The sequence below is a fragment of the Gorilla gorilla genome, chromosome 2 (genome assembly GCF_029281585.2).
Source record: "Gorilla gorilla gorilla isolate KB3781 chromosome 2, NHGRI_mGorGor1-v2.1_pri, whole genome shotgun sequence".
Lineage (NCBI taxonomy): Eukaryota > Metazoa > Chordata > Mammalia > Primates > Hominidae > Gorilla > Gorilla gorilla.
The window spans coordinates 14,400,332-14,427,037 of record NC_086017.1 but is presented as its reverse complement, the minus strand read 5'-3'; the positions used below and the strand labels follow the sequence as shown (position 1 = coordinate 14,427,037).

At 43.6% G+C, this 26,706-nt stretch overlaps 1 protein-coding gene across 1 annotated transcript in view; it reads right to left on the bottom strand.

The window, feature by feature from the left end:
* The window catches only part of ITPR1 (inositol 1,4,5-trisphosphate receptor type 1), a 354,018-nt gene that overhangs the window by 217,710 nt on the left and 109,602 nt on the right, over window positions 1–26,706 (bottom strand). Inside the window, exon 5 of the mRNA XM_063703566.1 lies at window positions 2,042–2,157. Coding sequence (XP_063559636.1) covers window positions 2,042–2,157 — 116 coding nt within the window. The remainder of the gene's footprint in view (window positions 1–2,041; window positions 2,158–26,706) is intronic.

The following is a 26,706-nucleotide window of genomic DNA, read 5'->3' as shown; positions in this document are numbered from 1 at the left end:
TCCATTGTTTCTTCTTCTACCCTCTAAATCCCATGGGTGTCTCCAACTGAGGCTTACTCGGCACTTCCTTCTTCCTCCAGGAAGCCCTCCCTGACCACTGTATCACACCCTCTTATCCAGCAAAGACAGATTTGGCACCCTTCCTATGTGCTCCCACAGCTTTGTGTGCTTTGTCCTGTAATATACTACTTATCACTGCCTCTTTATTCTTTGATATTCAGCTCCCACAGGGTTAAGACTGTTATACTTCTATCTCTAGCACCTAGCACACTGCTCATTCATTATTCAATAATTATTTCCGAGCACCTACTATGTGCCAGACACTATTACAGAAGCTGGGATACAGCAGTGAGCAAGAGAGATAATGCCACAACCTGGTAGAGCTGTCATTCTAATAAGCGACAGGTGATAATTAACGAAGCTACTAAATATAATTGCAGACCCTGATCAGTGCTGAGAAAGATATAAACAGGGTGCTATCATGGAGAAAAACAAGCAAGACATCTCTTAGATAAGGTGGGAGGGGAAGACCTTGCTGAGATGACACTTCAGCTGACACACAAAGGCTCAAAGTCCTAGCTCAAGAAGAGCCAGGAAAACAATGTTCTCAACAGGACAAACTGAGGGTGCAAAGGTCATGTGACAGTTGAGAGTGTGAGGTGCTCAAAAAATAAAATAAAATATAAAATAAAATAAAATAAAATAAAGCTCATACGGCCAGAATGTAGTTAAGAAGCCTCTGTGGGGGCAGCTGGGTCCAGGCATGGACCATCTTGTAGATGATGACAGAAAGTCTGGATTTCACTTTAGCTTCAATGGGAGTGAGCTTACGTGGCTCATGCTTACGTGTCCTCATGCTGGACTGTAAGCTCCCTGAGGTGAGGAGCCTGGGCTTTTCATCACATCCCATCTGAAACAACACACACTGAATGTAGGAACCCCTTCACGTGACCCTCACCTTATCAAATGCAGCTGGCTGTGACTTAGCCATATGCTAGTCAAAAATGGAGCAAGGTGAGAGGCAGGACCTCTTGAGCTGCTCGGGGCTCACAGATGCTCTAGGTCTTCAACTGTCATCACTGAGCCCCAGGAAAGATCACTGTGTATTCCGTGAAATATTTGATTGAGTGCCTGGTAAGTGCCCAGCCTTGCTGTAGACACAAAGGCCACTGCAACAAGCAACACTGACACAGACCTGGGCCCTCATGAAACTTACATGCCAGAGGAGGGAGACAGCCAGTAACCAAAATACATTAGAAAGACGATGTTACATGCTGGGGAGAAAATGAAGTAGGTCAGGGAACAGGAAATGGGGTACAATTTCGATGTTAGTACACTGGCTATACGTCATGTCTCCTTCTAAACATCTCAGAGAACTTCCTGATTAGCCTCGGAATGCAGGGCACTAAAAGAACTATGTCATTATTTTACAGAAGGTGAAACAGGATGAGAGAGGCTCAAAAACTTGCTATGGTCACACAGCACATCAGCAGTGGAATGAGCACATCTTTAATATGCCAGATAACACGACAGGTACAACGCTAACAGCCAAAACTTATCAAGCATTTATTATGTGCCAGGCACCATTCATGTGGCTTTTATGTCTCATTTTCTGTAATCCTCACAATGACCTCCTGAGGTGGGTACTGCCATTTCCATTTTACAGGTGACATAACAGAAGTGGAAAATAGCACATAACGTGCCCAAGAGCACCAGCTGCTGAGTGGTGGAGGCAGGATTCCACTCCAGGCAGTTTGCTTCCAGTGCCTGTACTCATAACCACTTCTCCATCCAAAGCTACCCATGCAAAGAGAGTGGCTGAGAAAAGAAGAACTCTCCAGACATCTCAGGATGACTAGGATCTATCCCTCTCTAGGGTCGGTTCCCTTCTACCCCTTCACAAAAAAAAAAAAAAAAAAAAAATAGAAAGCTGGCTGCTAGAATTGGAGGGTTGCATAAGCAGTCTCCCACCATTACACCCAGATACCACCAAGGCAGCCACTCACTACTGCCCCATCGACAGCCCCATCGCAATACGTACGTGCAGTTTGTTGAGTAGCACTGCGTCTGTTGTGCTGTTGGCCCCAGGCTTAGCGGCTTTCCAGAACTGCTTTTGGGCAGAGTAGCGGTTCATGGGACATAGCTTAAAGAGGCAGTCTAGAAGTGAAGCAAACAAACAGAAATTGCCATTGAGGGTGTATAGAGACTCAGCCTAAGGAAAAAAAAAGGCTTTCCACTTAAAAAAATTACATAAAATTACATCATACATAGATATAAAATGAGAGTACAAAGCTCTTTGACAAATCTCTTTTTAAATTTAATTGCCACCACCACTGAGGAAACCAAGGCTTATAGAAAGTGAGTCAATTGTTCTACAGAACTAGTTGGTAGCAGAGCTGTACAAATTCTGTGTTTTGTGTTTATTTTGTTTGTTTTGCTTTTTTGTTTTTGTTTTTAAGACTGAGTCTCCCTTTGTCATCCAGACTGGGGTGCAGTGGCACGACCTCGGCTCACTTCAACCTCCACCTCCTGGGTTCCAGTGATTCTCCTGCTTCAGCCTCCTGAGTAGCTGGGACTACAGGCACATGTCACCAAGCCTGGCTAATTTTTTATATTTTAGTAAAGATGGGTTTTGCCATGTTGTTAATGCTACCCCATAGTTATCTCCTTTCCTTTACAATGAACAAATAAATACAAGGACAAATAGTCCTTGCTGTATACAACAATGCATACAAGTATTTTTTAAATACAAATCCAACTCTCTTCAGTACTATTCAATTTAGAAAAAATATTACAGGCCCGGCACGGTGGCTCATGCCTGTAATCCTAGCACTTTGGGAGGCTGAGGCAGGTGGATCACTTGAGGTCAGGAGTTTGAGACCAGCCTGGTCAACATGGTGAAACCCTGTCTCTACTAAAAAATACAAAAAATTAGCCAGGTATAGTGGTACGCGCCTGTAATCCCAGCTACTCCAGTGGCTGAGGCACAAGAATCGCTTGAAACTGGGAAGCAGAGGTTGCAGTGAGCCAAGATCACACCACCGCACTCCAGTTTGGGCGGCAGAACAAGATTCTGTCTCAAAAATAAATAAATAAATAAGATGCTTATTTGGAGGGCTCTCCTAGGGCAGTGGTCTCTTGAGTACTGTGTGCAGGATGACCTTGTGGGACACAGAAAGCAAATATATAAACTGGCATTTAGATAGTCTGTGCCCTTGTCCCCTCACTCTCAGTGCACTGTGATGTGCTTCCATTTAGCATGCCTCGGCTTATACAACTTTATACATTGTCTTATGTGGTATAACCAACATTCACAAAATGGACAAGTGGCTTCAAAAGATTTCTGCAGAAAAATCAAAACATCAAAGATAATAGTAATGCAACCCAGCAAACCAAAAAAGGCAGAAGCAACCCTTCCCTTAGAGCTCTTGTAAAGCAAAAAGAATGATGATCTAATCAGATCTGGAAAAAGCCATCCAGACATTAAAAATCATAACTAAAACCACTTAAAATATTGTTTTTAATGATGAACATTACCCTAAAGCATCTATGTGTTTTAAGGTATTAATGATAATATGAAACCATCATAAATAACAGGGTACATTATTGTTTAATCTTAATCTGAGTTATTACCTTCTACTTTCCACTTGTTTTACATTGCCTACAATGTGTTACTACAATAATACACATTTGTAACTTTTAAAAATACACACACACACACACACAGAGAGAAAGTTTAGGGTATAGCCACCAATTTTTTTTTTAAAGAGATGGGGACTTGCTATGTTGCCCAGGCTGGAGTGCAATGGCTATTCACAGACAATCATAGCACACTACAGCCTGGAACTCCTGGGCTGAAGCCATCCTCCTGCCTCAGCTTCTCAAGTAGCTAATATTTGGACTTCACCAGATTTTTCTGACAGGGATATGTCATCAACAAACCAATAACTACTCTAGGAAACCAATATTTAAAATTGACACTCCCCATGAAAAGTTTACATTTTGATATACTGAGTTTTCAAATAGTAAATATTGGAAGAGTAAAATTAACGAACTTGGGCCAGGTGCGGTGGCTCACGCCTGTAATCCCAGCACTTTGGGAGGCCAAGCAGGTGGATCACGAGGTCAGGAGATCGAGACCATCCTGGCTAACATGGTGAAACCCTGCCTCTACTAAAAAATACAAAAAATTAGCCGGGTGTGGTGGCGGGCGCCTGTAGTCCCAGCTACTCGGGAGGCTGAGCCAGGAAAATGGCATGAACCCGGGAGGCAGAGCTTGCAGTGAGCCGAGATCACACCACTGCACTCCAGCCTCGGCGACAGAGCGAGACTCTGTCTCAAAAAATAAAAATAAAAAATTAACGAACTTGAAGTGGATACTGATATTCAGAAAAATGACACCCTGAAAGTAGGTCTGGACAAGCATTTAAGGAAGTTACTAACTGTACATTTATTCTTACCTATTCATTAAAACCGATTCCCTTAAAGTACCTTGAACAGGTAAATACCTAGCTATCGTCCTAGTCAAATAAATACCTCAAAATAAGAAAAATGGATTTGCAGTCAAGTACATAAACACTAGGTCTTTCCTCTAATTCAGATCACTCTTTCTTCTAGTCATGATCCATAATTAACTGTTACTATGTACTGCACACACAAATACCTGAGACTGTTCAGAAAAAAAAAAAAGATCACTTAATTGTAGAAGTAATAGGTACTTTTCCAGTTTCTGTAATCTCCTTCATCACTAAATATTTCTACCTAGTCACAGGCAGTTATAAGGTAAATATGGGACCATGATAGCTATCTTTATCAAGAATCTAATCCATCTACTGAATAATTTCTACTGCATATGAAAGATACTCTCTAGGACTTTGGAAAACAAAAGATAAAGCAGGAGACCAGTTTAAAAGACCAATCTGCTCTCCCCACCTCTTAGGAAAGACACAGGTCATGGTCATTTGCTATATTAGTGGCAACTTAATGACATTATATCCAGAGCAGCAGTTTTCCTACCGGCTTAATATTAATATATGTGAATTCTCCATTCACTCCATGAACAACCATACATGACCAGGAGACAATAGTTTACATTAACTATCCCATCTTTGACACAGGCCTGAACATTATCCCAAGCATCTATGTGTTTCAAGGTGTTAATGATAATATAAAACTATAATAAACAACAAATAACAGAATACTGCATTATAGTTTAATGTTTTTTTTGTTTGTTTGTTTGTTTTTTGTAGACAGAGCCTGGCTCTGTTGCCCAGGCTGGAGTGCAGTGGCACGATCTCGGCTCACTGTAACCTCTGCCCCCCGGGTTCAAGTGATTCTTCTGCCTTAGCCTCCCAAGGTGGCTGGAATTACAGGTGCTCACCACCATGCCCAGCTAATTTTTGTATTTTTAGTAGAGATGGGGTTTCACCATGTTGGCCAGGCTGGTCTCGAACTCCTGACCTCAAGTGATCCACCCACCTTGGCCTCCCAAAGTGCCGGGATTACAGGCGTGAGACACTGCACCTTACTGTTTAATCTTAATCTTGTTCATTAACTTCTACTTTCCTCTAATTCGGGAATCTGGGTTGGGCCAGAATGGCTTCCTTAATGACCACATGACTTTTTAAAATATTCAAAATATTTAAGTCACTGGCATTAACATTTGACACATGACTTACTTTATGGACCAAATGGGGTTAACAATGTCAGTTTTCACCAATAGTAAGCTATAGAGAGTAAAATGACCTTTTCTCTCCAGCATGCTTCATATGATGACACTAAGTGGTATGCATTCCCAAAAAACTGATTTAGGTAGATGTGGGGGACAATCAGGGTGGATTCATGATGCCAAAGGATAACAGACAATGGAAAGCATTTTACAACTGTTCACGGTACCAGCAAGTCAAGCACGTCACCTAACAAAGGGGCTACATCACAAGCTCAAAACTTCAGATAACTTTACATTCCCCTAAGGTGAGAGGGTGTATTTAAATAACATCAATCCAACCAAAGCCTTGCTCTAACTTCCATATCAACTATTTTCCTTGGGCAAAACAGAGCATTGCATTGCATTAAGTGTATTTACAACCAACTGTCTGTGTAAATATAAGAGATGCTAACATACTAGTAACAGAACGAAATTAGCCTTGCTGATTTTGCCCTGCCTTCCCAGTTGCTTAGCAACTGATTCAAAGTGAAAATTAAATTAAGCAATTCAAATGTAATGTTAGAATAACCTTCCAAAATTTTGCAATTTGTAGGTTCCATATTGCCCTTTGCTATTTGGATGGCACAGCAGAGCAAAATTAAACTTCCACTGGGCCCTAACACTCTGCTAAGTATAGAAATGTACAAATACAGGAAAACCAGAAGAATATATTTAATATTTATTTGGGGGAAGGAGAACACATGTGTGTACATATGTGTGCATATGCATGCATGCACACACACATACACTGTGGTTTGAACTCACCCCAAAGAAATGCCACAAAGAATGTCTTATGTGACAAGTGTTATTTTAGGCCTTTGAGGAATAAACTAAGCTAGCTTTCAAAAAATTATGGTGGAATATTCCGAAGTTTGAACATATGCCACATTGAGTTAGCAAAGGAGAATGCAGCTGAATAAAGGGGTTGAAGCAGGCATTAAGGGGCTGGGTGGGCTAGAAGCCAGACAGAACAGGCCACAGGTGAGCTTCCATTGTATCAAGGGCATGCTGGAGCCTGGCTGGAGGGAGAATGCTCAACTGCTTTATAGATGAGTTTGACTATCAAATCAGGACTTGTGGTGCACACTTAAGAGGAGATGGGAGCAAGGGGAGCCACAGGTGTGCTTCCAGCACTCTCGGTTGGGGCAGAAGCAAAGTGAGAAAGCAAAAAAGTCAGCCGACCTTCAGAGGTATCCACGTCAGTGACCAAGTAAAAGAATAAAGGTTGCCAGACCAGCAGAAACCCCACTGTGTCCACGCCCTCCTCCCCACTGCTAGAACTTTCACCACTAGACTGTAAGGTCTCTGAAGGCAGAGACTTCTGTCTGTTTTGTATGTTTTGGTAGCCCAGGGTCTAAAGATTGAGTAGGAGCACAACTATGGTGTTGAATTAATGATTTAAATGTGCTACAATCCCCAGTGCTCCAGAAACAACTGCAGATATGTCCACTGAAGTCACTTTCAGCTCTAAGCTTCCCAGTGTTCATTCTTGGATTCAATTACTACTTATTAAAATGTTAGGCCGGGTGCGGTGGCTCACACCTGTAAGCCCAGGACTTTGGGAGGCCGAGACAGGAGGATCACGAGGTCAAGAGGTGGAGGCCAACATGGTGAAACCCCGTCTCTACTAAAAATACAAAAATTAGCTGGGCATGGTGGCGGGCATCTGTAGTCCCAGCTACTCAGGAGGCTGAGGCAGGAGAATCACTTGAACCCGGGAGGCGGAGGTTGCAGTGACCTGACATCACACCATTGCACTCCAGCCTGGCGACAGAGCAAGACTCCGTCTCAAAAGAAAGAAAGAAAGAAAGAAAGAAAAAGTCAAAGGCTGGGCGCAGTGGCTTATGCCTGTAATCCCAGCACTTTGGGAGGCCGAGGCGGGCGGATCATGAAGTCAAGAGATTGAGACCATCCTGGCCAACATGGTGAAACCCCATCTCTACTAAAAATACAAAAATTAGCTGGGCATGGTGGCAAGCGCCTGTAGTCCCAGCTACTCAGGAGGCTGAGGCAGGAGAATCGTTTGAACCCAGGAGGCAGAGGCTGCAGGGAGCCGAGATCACGCCACTGCACTCCAGCCTGGGCAACGGAACAAGACTCCTTCTCAAAAAAAAAAAAAAAAAAAAAAAAAGTCTACTATGTGCTGGTACAAGACTGGATGCTGAAAACACAGCAGGGATCCAGTTGCACAAGTCTGTTAACACAATACCAGTGACAGGGACAAACTGCTCAAATATCCATGTTGAATTACAGCAAGTTAGAAGTACTATGGAGGCAAAATTTATCTATGGATGCACTAGGGCTGAGGTGGGGAGGCAACACTTTCTACAGCGTCATCAGGAAAGGCAACTCTAGGACTGTGGCATCTGAACTTGGAGTTGCAGGATGAGAAGGGAGGAGCCAGCCTTCATAAAACTCGGGCAAAGCCCCTCAGGCAGAGGGAACAGCAAGTGCAAATGCCCTGAGCTGGAAGAAAACTGACAGATTGAGTAGAAAAGCAGGACTGGTAGTAGTAGGCAAAGGCTAGAGCTGCGGAAGATAAGGCTTGAGAGGGAAGCAGAAGCTGCACTGTGCAGGGCAGTGCAAGCCATGGGAAGGCATCGACTCATCCTAAACACAGTAGGAAACCACACAAAGGCTTCAGCAAACGAAGAACCTGGTGTGCCTGGCTGATGCTTCTAAGGGAGCTTTCATATTGGTGATTGATATGGTTTGGATCTGTGTCCCCACCAAATCTCGTGTTGAATTGTAATCCCCAGTTTGGAGGTGGGCCTGGAGGGAAGTGACTGGATCACGGGGGTGGATTTCTCATGAATGGTTTAGCACCACCTCTTTGGTGCTGTGCTCATGATACTGAGTGAGTGCTCGCAAGATCTAGTTGTTTAAAAGTGTGTGGCACCTCCCACCTTGATCTCTTGCTCTTGTCATGAGTGATGGGCCTGTTCCCCCTTCACCTTCTGCCATGACTGTAAGTTTCCTGAGGTCTGCCTAGAAGCCAAGCAGATGCCAGCATCATGCTTCCTGTAAAGCTTGTGAAATTGTAAGCCAATTAAGCCTCTTGTATATCTTGTATTTCTCTGTAGCAGTGCGACAACATTACGCTAATACAGTGATGGTACCTACCAAGAAAGGGAAGAATGAGGAGTGGGGTTGAGGGGAGAGAAATGGACACCGAGAATTTTAATTTTGGCTCTGCTTAGTTTGAGATGCCTACGAAACATCCAAGCTGAAATGCTGAGTAGTGAGTAGGCTGTCCATCAACTAGTAAGTTGAAAATATAGAACAGTCAGTTATTTAAAGGCGTCAGAGGGTGGGGGGTGGCAGAAAAAGAGGAAGGATGGGGAGTTGGAGAGGAGGAAAATTGAGGAAGTCAGTATCACAAATCCACTGTAGCTATACATCTGGAGTGAGGGAGATCCCAATCTCCCTATTCAAATTCAAAAAATAATTTAATTCAGGCTGACAAAAGCTTGAACTTGATTCAAAGCTTCATAGAGCAGAAAAAGGCCCTTTCTACTCTCTTTACTGTTCACTACCACCCAAAAAAAAAAAAAAAAAAACCCACAAAGAAAATTAGAAGCAAAAAACCCAACTCCATCTTCTATAAAACCCAAATCAATCTTCCCAAGTTGCAATAAATGAAGATGGAAAGAGGATGGAGGGATGGAGCTTGACAGATGAAGTAAAGTGAGGCCTCTGTTTCTGCACAGGTTACCATGAAAAAACACGCAATTAGCACTGCAGAACCCTGGAAAGGCTTAGGAACTGGGGGCTCCAGGCATCAAGGGTGACAGGAGTGGGATGAGGACCAGTAACGGAGGATTGGATGAAAACACACAGGAAGAGCAGTCAGACCCCTGTGTCCACCCACCCCATATAGTCCAGACATCTGTTCCTTCTCAAACCCTGCAGGAGACTAAATCTTGGGAGAAAATGGACCACTGAGGCTCTGCAGCTGCATGTACCATGTACAATGAAGGCATGTAAAACTGAGGAAGAGAAATAGAAGTAAAGTGACTAAGTAAAAATCCACACCTGGGATGGCGAAATGCACAGGCTCCACCCCAGCCAGGCTTCTCTCCAGCAGGTGTCTGGAACATCGTCTTCTAACTATAGCTCAAGGCCCAAATTGGGTCCACTGCAGACCATTTTTGTATGATTCACAAACTCAGAGTGGTTTTTACCTTTTCAAATAGGAAAAAAGTCAACTATAACATCCTCAAAGACTGGAAATAATAACCAAAAGTGAAAAAGCACATAACTTTAAAATGCAACCAAATAAAAACTCTGAGAAATCTAAAATGCAATGACAAAAAATGTTTTAATGTACTACAGAAAGTAGAAACAAAAAACAAAGAGAAATGGAAGAGGAAGAGGAAAAAGAGAAAAGAGAGAAGGAGAGGGGAGAGGGGAGAGGAGGGGAGGGGAGGGGAGGGCAGAGGAGAGCAGGGGAGGGCAGAGGAGAGCAGGGGAGGGCAGAAGAGAGCAGGGGAGGGCAGAGGAGAGCAGGGGAAAGCAGAGGAGAGCAGGGGAGGGCAGGGGAAGGGGGAAGGGGGAAAGGGCGGGGGAAGGGGATGGAAGTTGGAGAAGGGGCAGAAGGAGAGGAAAGGAGAGAGGGAGGAGTGAGGAGAGAGGTAGGTAAGGAAAGAAGAAAGGAGGAAAGGAAAGGAAGGAAAGGGGGCAAAGGAAAGAATAAGAAAGGAAAGTAACTTACAGAACAATCCATCGGTCCAATACAAGAGGAAATTCAGAAAAAGAAACTGAAGGTATGGAAACAATCAAAGAAATATACAAGATAATATCCTAGAACTGGAGATGACTCCCCAGGTTGAAAGAACCCAGTAATTCCCCAGCATAAGAAAACACAGACCCATACATGTCATTGCAAAATTTCAGACTAATGGGACAAGGAGAAGATCCTTAAGGCTTCCAGCAAGAAAAAAAAAGGCTCAAACAAAAGAAGAGGAATAAGAATAACATCAGACATCTCACAGCAACCCTGGAAGCTCAAATATAACACAGCAGTATCTTAAAAACACTGACTAAAAAGAATTCTCAATCTAGAATTCTGAACTGTATTGAAATAACAACAAGGTATGAAATGTACGTACAATGAAGTCAAGTCTAAAATCAGGAAGCTGCTGCAGGTTGTACTCCACCAAAAAATGGAGAGAACAGTTTTTAAATAGTTGTGTGGTTATCAAAGAGGTTGCCCTGGCCCAGCTCAAATGCCAACCCTTGTTCTATAGTCGAGACAGTATACTTAATATGCTTAATGCTAGTCATCCATCCCACAGACAGATGTGAGAAAGAAAGTCCCACAGTGACACCATGTAGGGCATGTCACTGCCACAACCTGGAGCAGAGGCAAAGTGCTCCAGGGACAGAGGACGGTGGTGAGGAACAGGAGGGTCAGATCATCCGATGGATCTGGCACATGGAAAACATGCTGAGGAACTGGAGCGAGGGAAGACTTGGTAAATGCTACAAAAGAGCTATGCAAATAAAGAAAAATAAGACAATCACTAACTCCGGGGGAAGGTTGCATATGAAAATTCCAATATGTCTTTGGCTCATTAGCGAACAATATTTACATAGTCATAAAAATATTAAGACCGAATATTAGTTTAGCCAGAAAACTGGGACATAACTCTAGTAGGAGGATGGAGGAGGAACAGAGAAGTGTCACAAAGCTAACAATAACAGTAAGTTGACAAATGTTATTTAAAATACATTCATCTACAGACATCAAGAGACACACATCATCTAGAAACACAGTGGTAAATATCAGAAGAAAATGTTAAAATATTTGAAATTGTTGCCTCTGGAAAGTGAGAAGGCGTGAGGTGTCATACTGTTACGTTTATCAGTATTTGACTTTTTTGTGGTGAAATTCACATAATATAAAATTAACCATTTTAAAGTGACCAATTCAGTGGCATTTACTACAGTCGCAATGTGGTAAAACCATCGTCTTTATCTAGTTCCAAAACATTTCATCATCCCCAAAAGGAAACTCTGTACCTATTAAGCAGTTAATTACCCCCCACCTCCTCAACACCCTACATTTGACTTTTTAAAGGATGTGCATATATCAAATAAAACTTTTTTTTTTTTTTTTGAGACACGCACGGTCTCACTTTGTTGCCCAGGCTGGAGTTCAGTGGCACCATCATTGCTCACTGCAGCCTCAACCTCCAGGGCTCAGGTGATCCTCCCACCTCAGCCTCTCAGGTAGTTGGGACTACAGGTGTAAGCCTGTAAGCCTTTTTTTTTTTTTTTTTTTTTTGTATTTTTTAATAGAAATAAGGTTTCGCCATGTTGCCCAGGCTGGTCTTAAATGCCTGTGCTCAAGCGATTTATCCGCCTTGGCCTCCCAAAGTGCTGGGATTATAGGCATGCGCCACCAAGCCCAGCCAATATTTCAATTTTTTTAACCACCTTTTGGTACTCAATTGGTGTTCAGTTTTTCACAACTACAGACTGACAAGAAACAACAAAATCTGGATCTTATGATTTGAATGTTTGTCTCCTCCAAAACTCATGCTGACATTTAATTGTCAATGTAATGGTATTGGGATGTGGAGCCTTGAAGAGGTGATTAGAGGGCTTCACGGTCATGAGTGGGCTTAATGCCTCAACACAAGAGCTTTTGGGGTTGCGCGGGTCTCTCTCGGCTCTTTTGTCCTTCCGCCCTATGAAGAACAGCCATCCTCCCCTCCACAGGATGCAGTGTTTGAAATACCATCTTGAGAGCAGAGACCAGGCCATCACCAGACACCAAAACCTGCTGGCACCTTGACATTGGACTTCCCAGCCTCCAGAACTGTGAGCCAACAAATTTCTGCTCATTATAAATTATCCAGTCTGTGGTATCCTGTTATACCAGCACAAATAGACTAAGACACTGGAAAATGCCAAGTATCAATGGGGATAGAGAAATCTTCCTACACTGCTGATGAATGCACACACTGGGGCCACTACTGTGAGTGGCAACTGGTATAAGTGTCAAAGTAAGTACATATGTATAACCTGTAACATGTAATCCAGCCATTCTGCTATAGGGCACACATTCCAAAGAAATTCTCACATAGGTTCTCTGATCTCACTACGTCCACAAGCAGAAGGACGTTGTAGGGAAGAGAGTGATGAGAAGGCACACCAACTCTTCACTGCTTTGGCCTGGAGGCAATGCAACACTTGCACTCACATGTCTTCAGTGATAATGAAATCACAAGACCCCACCATGATGCAGACAAGCTAAGAAATGAAGTTTCGCTGTGCCCAGGAAGAAGATAGGAGTTTCCTGTGCATCTAGCCCATCTCTGCTACAGTCTGTCCTTGAGGTCAATAAATAATCTATTTCATTCTTTCTTATTACCCCACACCCCAGGCAACACTCTGGCTGGAGTTGCAGCAATTAAATATAGTCCCTTCTCTTTCAGAATCTGAACTCTTCAAAACCATCTCATTGACCAAAAAGACAATCCACGAGCTACCATTGTTTTAAAAATTCTTCATTCAGCCAGCATATATAAATGCAATTTTATATAGGATGAAATCAATAGGTGATATACACAAGCAGTGAATATGAAAAAGGGAAGTGTTCATCATTCATATCTTTTCCTTTTTTTGAAAAGGATAAGAGGAAACAGAATAAAAACTTCAGAAGGAAAAGACAAAATGATTAACACAGGGAAGAGGGAGTATTAATTCCCCACCAAGGGGGTTAAGATTTAAAAGTAGTAATGAGAGGGGAATATAAAATAATCCATATTTTAAGAACTAACCCAATTCAAACTTATTAGACTGTAAGCCTCATGAGGTCAGGGCTTATTTGCTTTATTAATCATTCTATTCCTGATATATTCAGTAAACACAGGATCAATTAATAAATGAATGATAGTCAAGGTAGAAGAATAATCTAAAATTGCAGTTAACACAAGGAAAATCTCCAGCAAGCCTTCCATGAACAAGCAATTAACTCCAGTTCAGTACAAGAGGAAACCAGTAAAACACTGTTGTGTCTGCTGCATGCTAATCACATTTCTCAAGCCATGACAGTAGCCTTTTGAAGTTAAGTGACATTTGCCAATTGGAAATGCCAAAAACCCTCCCATTACCCATCTGCAAAAAACGTAGACCGTGTTATTAGAAGACAAAAGATGAGCTAATTTTTTCCCCACTTCAGACAACCAGATGCTTTCTCTAAATAGAAAACTCGAGCTGACAACACCCCAGGCTGCTGCCCTCTGCCTTTAACCACCTCTCCTGCCTGCAGGTCCACCACTCACCAACACATTAATCAACTAGAAACATGAGGAGAAACTTCCTTTTTGACCTGATCTAGTTCAAGCAATTAAACTTTTATTTAGCTACTTACAATGATTACTGTATGTGGATCAGCTTAAACACAGGGAAAGGTGATAAGAAGTCAGTTGGGGTCAAGCTCAGTGGCTCACTCCTGTAATCCCAGCGCTTTGGGGAGGCCAAGGCGAGTGGATCACCTGAGGTCAGGAGTTCGAGACCAGCCTGACCAACATGGTGAAACACCATCTCTACTAAAAATACAAAATTAGCCAGGCGTGGTGGCACATGTCTATAATCCCAGTTACTCGGGAGGCTGAGGCAGGAGAATCACTTGAACCCAGGAGGCAGGGGTTGCAGTGAGATGAGATCGTGCCATCGCACTCCAGCCTGGGCAACAAGAGCAAAACTCCATCTCAAAAAAAAAAAAAAAAAAGAAAGAAATCAGTTGGAAAGGCAAGTCCTCTCCCCACTGTGGAAGACAAAAGGGGCCAGAGGTTCCTTCCAACCAGTAGCCCGAACACAGGTACCTGCCCACGCTTGGTTGTTCAGATGCTCTGCCCTGACTTCTGCACCTGGAGAGAAGGCTGCAGAAGACTCAGGGCTTATTAAAGACTGTGGTAACTGGGTCAGAGGTCCAGGCGCAATGTGGAGAAGTGTCAGTACGGGACAGGGGTCACTGTGACAGAGGCAGCACCCTTCCAAAGGTTCCCACACAGGGACCTGGCTCCACTGCCATGCCTCCCATAGTGCCTGGGCCCCATTCCAAGCCTCCTTATTGATTCTGTGAGCTATACAATATTCTTGAACAGTTTCCTTTTGGGCTTATGTTAGTCAGTTTCTGTTGTTTGCAAACAAGAGTCCTAGCTGAACCATAGAGTGATAAGGCATTGTGCTCTGCTGGGAATGAAAACACACAAAGGCTTTCACCATCACCCAAGAAAACGCTGAAAAAAATAAGAGAAAGGGAATCCAGAAACCCAGGTTTCCAGGTTTCCAACAACCCTGTTTCCTCCACTTCCTGGGTGAGCAGCCTTGTCTATGTGATGAAAGCTCTCTGTGTCTGCATGTCTTCCTCCAGAAAAGAGATCATCACCCAGAAACTGCATGCCTGTTGTAAAAGCTCAAGTTGCATCTCATGCATCGAACAGAAAATCTAGACCTGGAAGCACTAAAGTGTTCATCAATCTAGAACCTGATGGACTGAGTTGAAACTCCAGCTCTATCACGTGTGAGCTGTATGATTTGGGGGAAAATTATCTAATCTCTATAAGTTTTAGTTTCCTGTCTATAAAGAGGTAATAACCACATAGCTAACTCAGAAATTAACTTTAAAAATTAAACTACTTTGCTTAAAGTCCTTCAAACAGATCCTGGCACAGAGTAAACATTCAATAAATACTAGCTGCTATGGTATGATAGAAGGGATAAACAGCTGACACAGCCACGTTACACTGCAACGCTGGAAGACCACACTGCAATGAAAAACAAGCTACTGTTACAACATGGATGAATTTCACAATCGTTATTTGTTTTTGTTTTTTAAGATAAGGTCTTGCTCTGTCACCCAGGCTGGAGCACAGTGGCGTGATCAAGGCTCACTTCAGCCTCCATCTCCCAGGCTCAAGAGATCCTCCCACCTCAGCCTCCCAGGTAGCTAGGACTAGAGGTATGCACTGCCACACCTGGCTAATTTTTTTGTATCACAGTCATTATTTGGAGTGAAAGATGCCAAATCAAAGAGTCAATTTATACTGAATGAATCCACTTATATGAAGTTCAAAAACAGGCACAACTAGAGTGACAGCATTAAAACAGTGGTTATCTCGGTCAGGGGTAGAAGTGGAGGTGGTATTTTCTGGAAAGAAGCACCTTCTTGGGGACTGGAAATGTTATCTATCTCAATCTGAGTGTGGGCCATGTGGAAATGCACATATGCAAAATTCCATCCAGCTATACATTTAAGGTGTGTGCATATATGCCTATATATCTATATACACATGCATATATGAAATACCTCAATAAAAAATAAAAATAAAATGCTTTTCATGTTCTCATGAAAAGAAGGATGATCCTGCTAATAATGGAAAACAAATTTTCCCTTCATGTAAAAAGATAACAACGTCCAATTTGCACTGCTGGAAAAACATGCCTTGTTTTGTCAGGGTTTGGAGGTTGGAGGCTGCTGGTCTATAAGGAAGAGAGAAAGGCAGAAGAGAGAGAGATGACATCACCGACTCCCCTTATGGCCTTGGTATTTGCGTCACCCACAGGAAACTCAGGCAATGAGCATTCCCTGTCCCAAGGACAAGTGCCTAGAGGAGCAGCAACAGAGGGAAGTTCCCCCCCAATTCCCTCTTCTGTGAAAGAAAAATAAATCTTGGGACCCCCAAATCACTAAGCTAAAGGGAAAAGTCAAGCTGGGAACTGCTTAGGGCAATCCAGCCTCCCATTCTATTCAAAGTCATCCCTCTGAGGGTCACCTGAGACAAATGTATATCTGATTGCTTCCTCTCCCCTACTGTTTATGTAAAAATACAGATTAACTGAGCCAGACTAAATTGTATATTTAGTGGAAGACTGAGAAAGGACTCAAAGAATGCAATCTTTTGTCTCTTATCTACTCCTAACCTGGAAGCCCCCACTTTGAGTTGTCCCAAATTACTGGACCCAACCAACGTACATCTTACACATATTGATTAATGTCTCATGTGTCTCTAAAACGTACAAAAGCAAACTGTACCCCCAACCACCTTGGGCCCATGTCTCAGGACTTCCAGAGGCTGTGTCACAGGCACGTCCTTAACCTTGGCAAAATAAACTTTCTAATTTGACTGAGATCTGTCTCTGATATTTGGGATTCACATATCCAGACAGCTTTAAAACATTAATAAGCAGCAGTTTTGTTACTTTTGTTTGTTTGTTTTGAGATGCAGTCTCACTCTGTCACCCAGGCTGGAGTGCAGGAGCAGGATCTTGGCTCACTGCAACCTCCGCCTCCTGGGTTCAAGCAATTCTCCTGTCTCAGCCTCCCCAGCAGCTGGGATTACAGGCCCCCACCACCACACCTGGCTAATTTTTGTATTTTTAGTAGAGACGGGGGTTCGCCATGTTGGCCAGGCTGGTCTCAAACTCCTGACCTCAGGTGATCCGCCTGCCTTGGCCTCCAAAAGTGCTGAGATTACAGGCATGAGCCACCATGCCCAGCCAATAAGCAGCAGTTTTAAAATGTAATCTCTAATGAAATGATATGATGTCTGACATGCACTTCAAAATGATCAGGGGGACAGAAGTGGGGGGATATAGAAAAAAACAAGATTAGCCATGAGTTGGTCATTGTTAAAGGTGGGTGCTGAGGTACTGCCATTGTCCTTCGGTATCCATGGGGGATTGGGCCCAGGACACCCCTTGGATTCCATAATCCACAGATGCTCAAAAGTGCCTGATATAGTGGCCAGGTGTGGCAGCTCACACCTGTAATCCCAGCACTTTGGGAGGCCGAGGCAGGCGGATCACCTGAGGTCAGGAGCTCGAGACCAGTGGCCAACATGGTGAAACCCTGTCTCTACTAAATATATAAAAATTAGCCAGGCGTGGTGGTGGGCGCCTGTAATCCCAGCTACTCGGGAGGCTGAGGCAGGAGAACTGCTTGAACACAAGAGACAGAGCTTGCAGTGAGCCGACACGGACTGCACTCCAGCCTGGGTGACAGTGAGACTCCATCTCAAAAAAAAAAAAAAAAAAAAAAAAAAAAAGGGGGCCTGATATACTTGTTATGCTATAATTTTATTTGTATTATTTTTAATTGTTGTATTACTATTTGGGGGAGGTGGTTTCTGAGTACTTTTGACCTGAGGTTGGTTGAATCTGTGGATGTGGAACCTTCAGACATGGAAAGCCACTGTGCATGGAGAGTCATTGTACTTTTATTCTCTTGATTTATAAATAGGCTTAAATTATTTTTACAATAGGAAGTTTTAAAAATCATCTATGAAATTTATTTTGAAGTGTAAAATTTTCATAAAAACCAAGCAAGTATTCATTGAATTCAAAGCAAGGTTATTTTCATTTATTTTTTGAGAGAAGGTCTCGCTGTCACCCAAGCTGGAGTGCAGTGGCATGATCTCAGCTCACTGCAGCCTCGGCCTCCCTGTGAACAGGTGACCCTCTCACCTCAGCCTCCCAAGTATCTGGAACTACACGCACATGCCACCACACCTGCTAATTTATTTACTTATTTATTTATTTACTTTTGAGAGAGAGTCTCGCTCTGTCACCCAGGCTGGCGAACAGTGGCGTGATCTCGGCTCACTGCAACCTCTACCTCCTGTGTTCAAGCCATTCTCCTGCCTCAGCCTCCCAAGTAGCTAGGATTACAGGTGCGTGCCACCATGCCCAGCTAAATTCTCTAATTTTAGTAAAGACGGGGTTTCACCATGTTGGCCAAGCTGGTCTCAAACTCCTGACCTCAAGTAATCCACCCGCCTTGGCCTCCCAAAGTGCTGGGATTACAGGCGTGAGCCACTGCACTCAGCTGGGCTAATTTTTGTACATATATAAAGTTTTTTTTTTTTTTTTTTTTTTTTTTTTTGTAGAGATGAGGTTTTGACATGTTGCCCAGGCTGGTCTCAACCTCCTGTGCTTGAGCAATCCACTCTCCTCAGCCTCCCAAAGTGCTGAGATAACAGGCGTGAGCCACGATGTCTGGGAGTTATTTTTCTTTAAGTCAAGAAAGACAGACAGACAGAAAGGGAAGGAAGGGAGGGAGGGAAGGAGGGAGGGAGGGAGGAAGAGGAAGGGGAAGGGGAAGGGGAAGGGGAAGGGGAAGGGAAGGAGAAGGAGAAGGAGAAAGAGGGGGAAGGGGGAAGGGGAAGGGGAAGGGGAGAGAGAGGAAAGGAAAGGGAAGGGGAACAGGAAAGGGAAAGAGAAAGGGAAGGAAAAAGAAAATTTGCCACTCCACCTGAAAACCAGTATGTTCTGGAAAGGAGGCTATAGCTGGATGGACCTGTGGAATAAGTGGTGCATAAAAAAAATGAGAATGCCCTGCCCTAAGTTAGATCTGTGAGTAACAAACAATAACCATGGACTTTGGGTTAAAACCTTTGCTGAGGAGAACTCTACATCCTCGGTACCTCTCAGTACCTCATTAAAGGCAAATGAAATTTCCCTGTGCATTCCCCCGGCTATTTAAAAAAAATGACAATACTTAAGAATCTCTGAGTATATGCCACATCTACAAAAGGGCATTCAGAAAGCCTCGAGCAGCTGGCATGAAAGGAATTACATAAGCTATTGGCTTGGTCATTGAGATCCTCCAGGAAAAACTCTTTTCCTATCAGGAACTCCCACTACACAAAGGAAGAGCAGACTGTCTCTCTTGAAGCAATTTTATTTCTCTCTCATTCAAACAGTTATTAAGTGCTTGTGTGCTGCAGATACAAAGTCAATAAAACCTGGTCCCCGAGTGTCATCAGGGAGAGGGAGGAACCAACATGAAACTCCAAGGTGTCTGGCACACAGAGGAGCACTAACCCAGCCCAGGTAGAGATGGGAGAGGCAGTAAGAAGGTTTCTCATTTGAGCTTTGCAGGATCCACTGCACAAGCCAATGGGTGGGACAGGAAGAGGGATGGATGATGACAAGCAAAGAATGAGATGCCACAGAAATCTGTTGCATTCCAGCCAGCACAGTGGCCCTAGAATGAATTTTCTGTGCAGTGGGCCAGACTTCTTGATACAGCCCACCATGTAGAATGGAAACATCAAGTACAGCTGACCTGGTCCCCCTCCCTTGCTCATCTGGGCCGGGCATCCCTTAGTCCGCAACAGTGCCTTTTCCTCACGTGTCCTGTTCTCAGAGTTCAAGGCAACACGGCAGGCTGAGCAGAGCTGTCACTGCTGGTTTGGCCCCGTTTCTCCATAGGGAGACAAGAAGGACCAAAGGAAGCTTTGTCCTGTTCTATTCCTCTATGTTGTCCATTGAATACATGGTGACCCAGCCCTGAGCACCAAGGTCCTTCCCCCTCTATTCTAGCATTTCCAACCAGCCCCGACCACATGTGAGGTGGCCAAGCTACCACCCCATCTGTCCCATTCCATTCCTCCATGTCCTCCACTGAATACGTTGTGACCCAGCCCTGAGCACCAGAGTCCTTCCCCCTCCATCCCAGCATTTCCCATCCAGCCCCGACCACGTGTGAGGTGGGCCATGCCCTCATATAGTTTTGACATCTGTACATATTCAACGTACCCCTAATGAACACATTCCTTCCAAAGAGACCCTTTCACCCACCCTAAGCCCAACAAGAAACAACTAATTAGACGAATCAGGACTTACTCGAAAACGTCGTGTATATACCCTAAAGAAAGAGAAAAGCTGCTTTCTTATTTCATGACCTATGTTTCCTTTGCTTACCTTTTATTTTTATCCTAGCAAACACAGCCTGCCACCAAACAGGTTTTTTCAGTCCAAATATCTGCCAAGAACAATGACTGTCAAGCTTTTTCTTTTCCCCAGAACACCCACCTGAAAGATATAATACCTGCCCACCCCAAATAGAGGCTTATCATAGTAGAGATTCTCAAGGATGGCACCTCAAGAATGACCCCACCCCTCCAAAATGGTGATTAGATTAGAAGAGGATTTCTCAACACCACCACTGACATACGTGTATATATATATATATTTTCTTGTTGTTGTTGTTTTCTTTCTTTTTTTTTTTTTTAAAAAGACGGAGTCTCACTCTGTTATCCAGGCTGGAGTGCAGTGCATGATCTCAGCTCACTGCAACCTCTGCCTCCAGGGTTCAAGCAATTCTCCTGCCTCAGCCTCCCAAGTAGCTGGGATTACCGGCATGTGCCACCACACCCGGCTAATTTTTGTATCTTTAGTAGAGATGAGGTTTCACCACATTGGCCAGGCTGGTCTGAAACTCCTGACCTCAAGTGATCCACCTGCCTTGGCCTCCCAAAGTGCTGGGATTATAGGCATGAGCCACCGTGCCCGGGCACCACTGATATTTTGGGTGTCATCTGTAATTCCTCATTGTGGGGGTGTCCTGTATCTTGTAAGATGCTGAACAGCATCCCTGGCTTCTACACATTGGCTATCAGTAGCACCCCACTCCCTAGTTCTAACAATCAAAACTGTCTCCAGATTACCAAATGTCTTCTGGGGGCTAAAATCAGCCCCAAATGAGATCCATAGGAGGAAACCTTCCTCCCAATCCTTCTTGAGAACCAATGCCCTAAAGTTAGCAAAAATGGGAAGATGGACTGATGAATACAACAGAGTGTAGCAAAAAGCATTCTAGACCCTTCTGAATCGTGTCTCAAAAAAAGCTTCTTTGCTGTACTTGGAATCCTACTTGATGGCTGGAATTCTACACTTGACACCTCTGCCTCAAATCCTGTAGGGCTGTGATTCTCAACCCTGGCTGCTCCTGACAGTCACATGGAGAAGGTTTCAAAATGATACAATGCTCCAGAGGATTCTGGAGTAAATAAAACTTAGGAGTAAATCATAATTGCCAGGGTAAAACTGCTTTTGCAAAATGTATAACATTGAGAAAATTGTAGCAGTGGAGAAGATCTGATCTGCTAACCCTCATCTTCCCGTTAACCTTTAAACTGCCCTTAACTGTTTCTGGGCTTAGGCAAAGCTAACTTTGGGAGACATTTAGTTTACAGTATAAATGATAACAGCCCTTCCCCAAAACTCAACCCTTTGTAAAGCTAATGAGAGGCTACCAGGCTAGGCAGATGGATGAGCCTGAATTCTGCTAAGGTGTAGACATAATCAGTTGCCAGCCATTATTCTGGAAGTCACAAGATATGCAACTTACCCATTACTACTGCAGGTAACATCACTGTCTTAGATCCTAGGATTGGCCTTTTGAGATATCTTTTCAAGTTTTGTTGCAAATCTGACTACTGATGGCCTCCACCTGGACCTGCCAACTGCTCCTGAGTGGCCCAACCCAGAAGCAACTCAGCACACCAGAGGACCATTACCCACACCCGTATGACTGCACCCCCACAAATCAGCAGCAAGCACCCATTGCCTGCCACCCCCACCTTTCCCCAACCAACCTTTGAAAAAACCCTTGCCCCCAAATTCTCTGGGAGGCTGATTCGAGCAATAATAAACCTCCAGTCTTCCATTTAGTCAGCACTATGTGTATAAAACTCTCTCTCTTGCAATTCTCCCGCCTTGATCAATCGGCCCCGTTTGGGTAGTGGGCAAGAAGAACCCACTGGGTGGTTTATAAGGGGACTTTATTAAAACACACGGACCTGGGTGGAAGTGTGGCCTAGGAATCCTCATTTTAAGCAAGTACTCCAGGTGATTCTAAGGCAAGTGGCCCTGCAACCACACTCTGAGAAACACTGACCTGCAGGACAATTGAATTCTAAAAACAGCGCTTCTCAAACTTTAGTGTGCAGTCAAATCATCTAGAGATCCTGTTAAAATGCAGACTCTGATGCAGCAAGTCTGGGTGGGGTCTGAGACTGCGTTTCTAACAAGCTGCTGGTCTGAGACCACACTGAGCAACAAGGTTCTAGGACTCAAGTCACTGCCAGCAATCAGGGTGATTCCCAAGTGCTGACGGGAATCCAGAGGCCTTCAATATTATTGTTGTTTGGTGTGGTAGAAAGAATATTAGCCAGGAATGTCAGACTTCTCACGTGGCCCCTCCACTTCTCCAGTTTCATTCCTTTAAAACATCTCCCCCATGAATACTTCACTCCAGCCATTCCAAATTCACGACAGGTCTCACTAATGTAAACCATGCAGCACTCTTCTCTGCCTTTCCCAAGTTTTTCCTTCCCTCTGCCAGAAACTTGTGAAAGAAAATAAAAACTCGGACCCCAATTTATTATGCCAAAAAGGAAAAAAATTAACCTGAAAGCTGAGTCATGCAAGAGCCTTTCCTCCTGTTCCTAAGCAGATAGCTACAGATAAAAGGTTAAATATCTCCACAGGTAGCTACTCTATGTTCACTTTATCTTATGTAAAGTGCATGAGGCTGAGCATGAGACGAATACATAATTAACATTCCGCTACCTGCTCCTTTTCCCTTGCAACATGTGTTTTACCATACCCTCCCTGTCTCCCCTCCAGCCCACTCTTGCCCTTTAAATACCAAAGTCCTCAAAATCATCTCTGGAGAAAGGCAAGGACCACAGAATATTTCTGTGATTCTGTGTTTGTTTCTTTTTTTCCTTCCAGGCATCACCTTAACCTTGGTAAAATAAACTTTCACACTGATTGAGACCTGCCTCAGATACCTTTTGGTTTACAAACTGTATTCCCATGTTACCAGCAGCATCAGTGCCATTTTCTACCTGGGACACCCTTCATCTATCCTGCTGTAAGCTCACCCTCAAAGTTCCACTCCCAAAGGAAGACTTTTTTGTCCTCCATCCTACTCCACTCTACCACACAGGGCTCATCACTGCCTCCTCCAGAATCCCAAACACTACCTTCATTCTAGTACTGCCCTAGAATTTGTCTGTGCAATGGGTATGGTGACCATTAAGAACCTGTATGACATAATCAGAAAACATATTTGTCTTCCACTGTTGTTTTAAAATTTATTCAGTGGGGAAGGCTCTTTCCCCTGCTCCTGGACTTTGGAAAAGAAAAAGTTGATCAAGCCTCTGGAAACGGTTGCAAATGGTAATGATCCAATTAAAATAATTCAGACCCACCTGACAGCCCAAGCTAAGATTTTTCCTCCCCACGATCCCTTCTCTCTTTCCTGTCTGATGTCGGCCCCACTCCCTGTTGCCTACTTCACTTTCTGATCTCACCTTGGAGGAGGCAGAGGATGTGGAGAGAGGAGAGCAACCAGAAGACCAGGAAAGGCCAGTGGAATCACACCAGCTTCACACTCTAGGCCTCAGCGACAGATGCTGAAAGCTGGGCACTCATGGTCATTTTTTCTTACATATTTGTTTGGAGACAACTGCAAATTTACAGAAGTTGCAAGAGAAATGGTACATGGACCACTCTATACCGAGTCACCTATTGCTAACCTTTTACACAATTGCTTGATCATTCATATTCTTTCTGCATGTATAATACATACATACAAAATAACTTCCTGAACCATTTTAGAGTTAGTCACATATATCATGCCCGTATTTCAGTGTCCATTTGCTAAAAATAGGACAATTCTCTGATATGACCCCAGCACTACTATCAACTTCAGCAAATCTAATACTGATCCTATGTTTTTATCTTATCTATGGTTCACATTCCCATTTTGTCATTTGACCAGACAATGTCCTTTCTGACACTTTCTACCCTCCAATCAGGATCTGGCTTAGGATCAGGTACTGCATTCAGTTGCCATGTTTTTTATAGCTGTTCTCTGTCTTTCATGACCAGGACATTTTAAAATAATATGTGGTCCCCCATTTAAAAAACTATAGGGCTGGGCAGGGTGGCTCAGGCCTGTAATCCCAGAACTTTGGGAGGCCGAGTTAGAGTTCTAGACAGCCTGGCCAACATAGTGAAACCCCATCTTTACTAAAAATGTAAAAAATTAGCTAGACATGGTGGTGTGTGCCTCTAATCCCAGCTACCAGGGAGTCTGAGACAGGAGAATTGCTTGAGCCTGGGAGGCGGAGGTTGCAGTGAGCCAAGATTGTGCCACCGCACTTCAGCCTGGGTGACAGAACAAGACTCCATCCCCCCCCCCCAAAAAAAATAGCATGCTCCTCATTTGGGGCTTGTCTGATGTCTTCTCATGGTTAGATTCCAGCTGGAAGACTCCATGCAGGGGTTGTGTCCTACCCCGGGCATCATATCTGAGGACTCACGATGCTGTCCATCTGTTCTTGCTGGCATTTCCATAGGCATTTTGGAGATAAGCCTGCCATTGCTAGAGGCCTCTCTCTGCATTCCCTCTTCAGGGGGAAAAATCTCTATTCTGGTAGTCACAGGTCCTCCCCAACTACTGAAGATCCTAAGCTCCACCCCTAGGTTCTCTTCTGCGCAGGGCCCCTTCCCAGCTAAGATGACCCCACACCAGTTCATTCACACATGGCCCATGCGTGTCTATGAAAGAGTTATGAATTCCTTTCTCAGGCAAACTGATGCCAAATTAGCTGAAATGCTCCTTTACATTGCTTGTCATTGCAGCCAGATAGCTCATCTCCTCGCTGATCCCACTTCAGAATTGGACACCCCATCCCTCCCTAAGCAAAGGAGACACATAGACAGTTCTCCAAGTAATACAGTTGTAACTTTTTCAGCTAACACCTTTATAAATACCTTGACCCATCCTCAGGAATGGAACATGCTTTATGTCTTGGTGCCTCAGCAGAGACTCCTGACTTCCATCCTGCCTACCTGACCTCCCTTCCACCTCCACAACTCCACGAAAGCCCACAAGCATAGGTCCAGCATCTTACTCATCACTGTGTTCCAAAGAGCCTTGCCAGCACATAAGTCTTCCATAACCTCTGTTAAATGTATGTGCCTCTCACCTAAAACATATCCTCAGACACATCTGAAAACTCACCCAATGTACAGACCTTCTCAAAGGAAGACTTACAGATGGTCAACAAATGCAGGAAAAAATGCTCAACATCACTAATCACTGAAGAAATGCAAATCAAAACTACAATGAGATACCATCTCCATCTCACATCAGTCAGAATAGCTATTAAAAAATTAAAAAAGAAAACAGATGTTAGAGAGGTTGCAGAGAAAAGGAAACACTTATACACTATTGGTAGAAATGTAAATTAGTTCAGCAGTTTGGAGATTTCTCAAAGAACTGAAAACAGAACTATCACTCAACCCAGCAATGCCATTACTGCGTATTACCCAAAGGAAAACAAATTGTTCTACCAAAAAGACACATGCACTCATATGTTCATCACAGTGCTGTTCACAACAGCAAAGACATGCAATTGACCCAGGTGCCCCGTCAACAGTGGACTGGTTAAAGAAAATGTGGTACATCACACCTGTAATCCCAGCACTTTTGGAGGCCAAGGCGGGTGGATCATGAGGTCAGGAGATCAAGACCATCCTGGCCAACAGGGTGAAACCCTGTCTCTACTAAAAACACAAAAATTAGCTGGGTGTGGTGGCACGCCCCTGTAGTCCCAGCTACTCAGGAGGCTGAGGCAGGAGAGTTGCTTGAACCCAGGAGGTGGAGGCTGCAGTGAGCCGAGATTGCACCACTGCACTCCAGCCTGGGTGACAGAAGGAGACTCCGTCTCAAAAAAAAAAAAAAAAAAAAAAAAAAAAGAAAAGAAAATGTGGTACACGTGGACCAGGGAGTGAGGGCTGAAAAACTACCTATTGGGTGCTATGCTCACAACCTGGGGGATCATTCATACCCCAAACCTCAGCATCATGCAATATACTCATGTAACAAACCTGCACATGTGCCTCACGAATCTAAAATAAAAGTTGGAATTTTAAAAATAAAGAAATAATTTTAAAAATTATAGCGGACTGTAAAAAAAAAAAATAAAAAACGCCTGTCATCTAAAAAGCAAGTCTTGCCTTATTTCCTTCCCCTTTATCTCTTTTTTCACTTGTTTTGTAGTCAAAAGTGGATGTTTCATTATTTTATTTGATGCCTGTTGTTTCATCTGCATATATTTTGCTACCAGTAAGCTTGAACATTTTTTACATGTAGTCATTTTTATTGAGATATTGTTCGC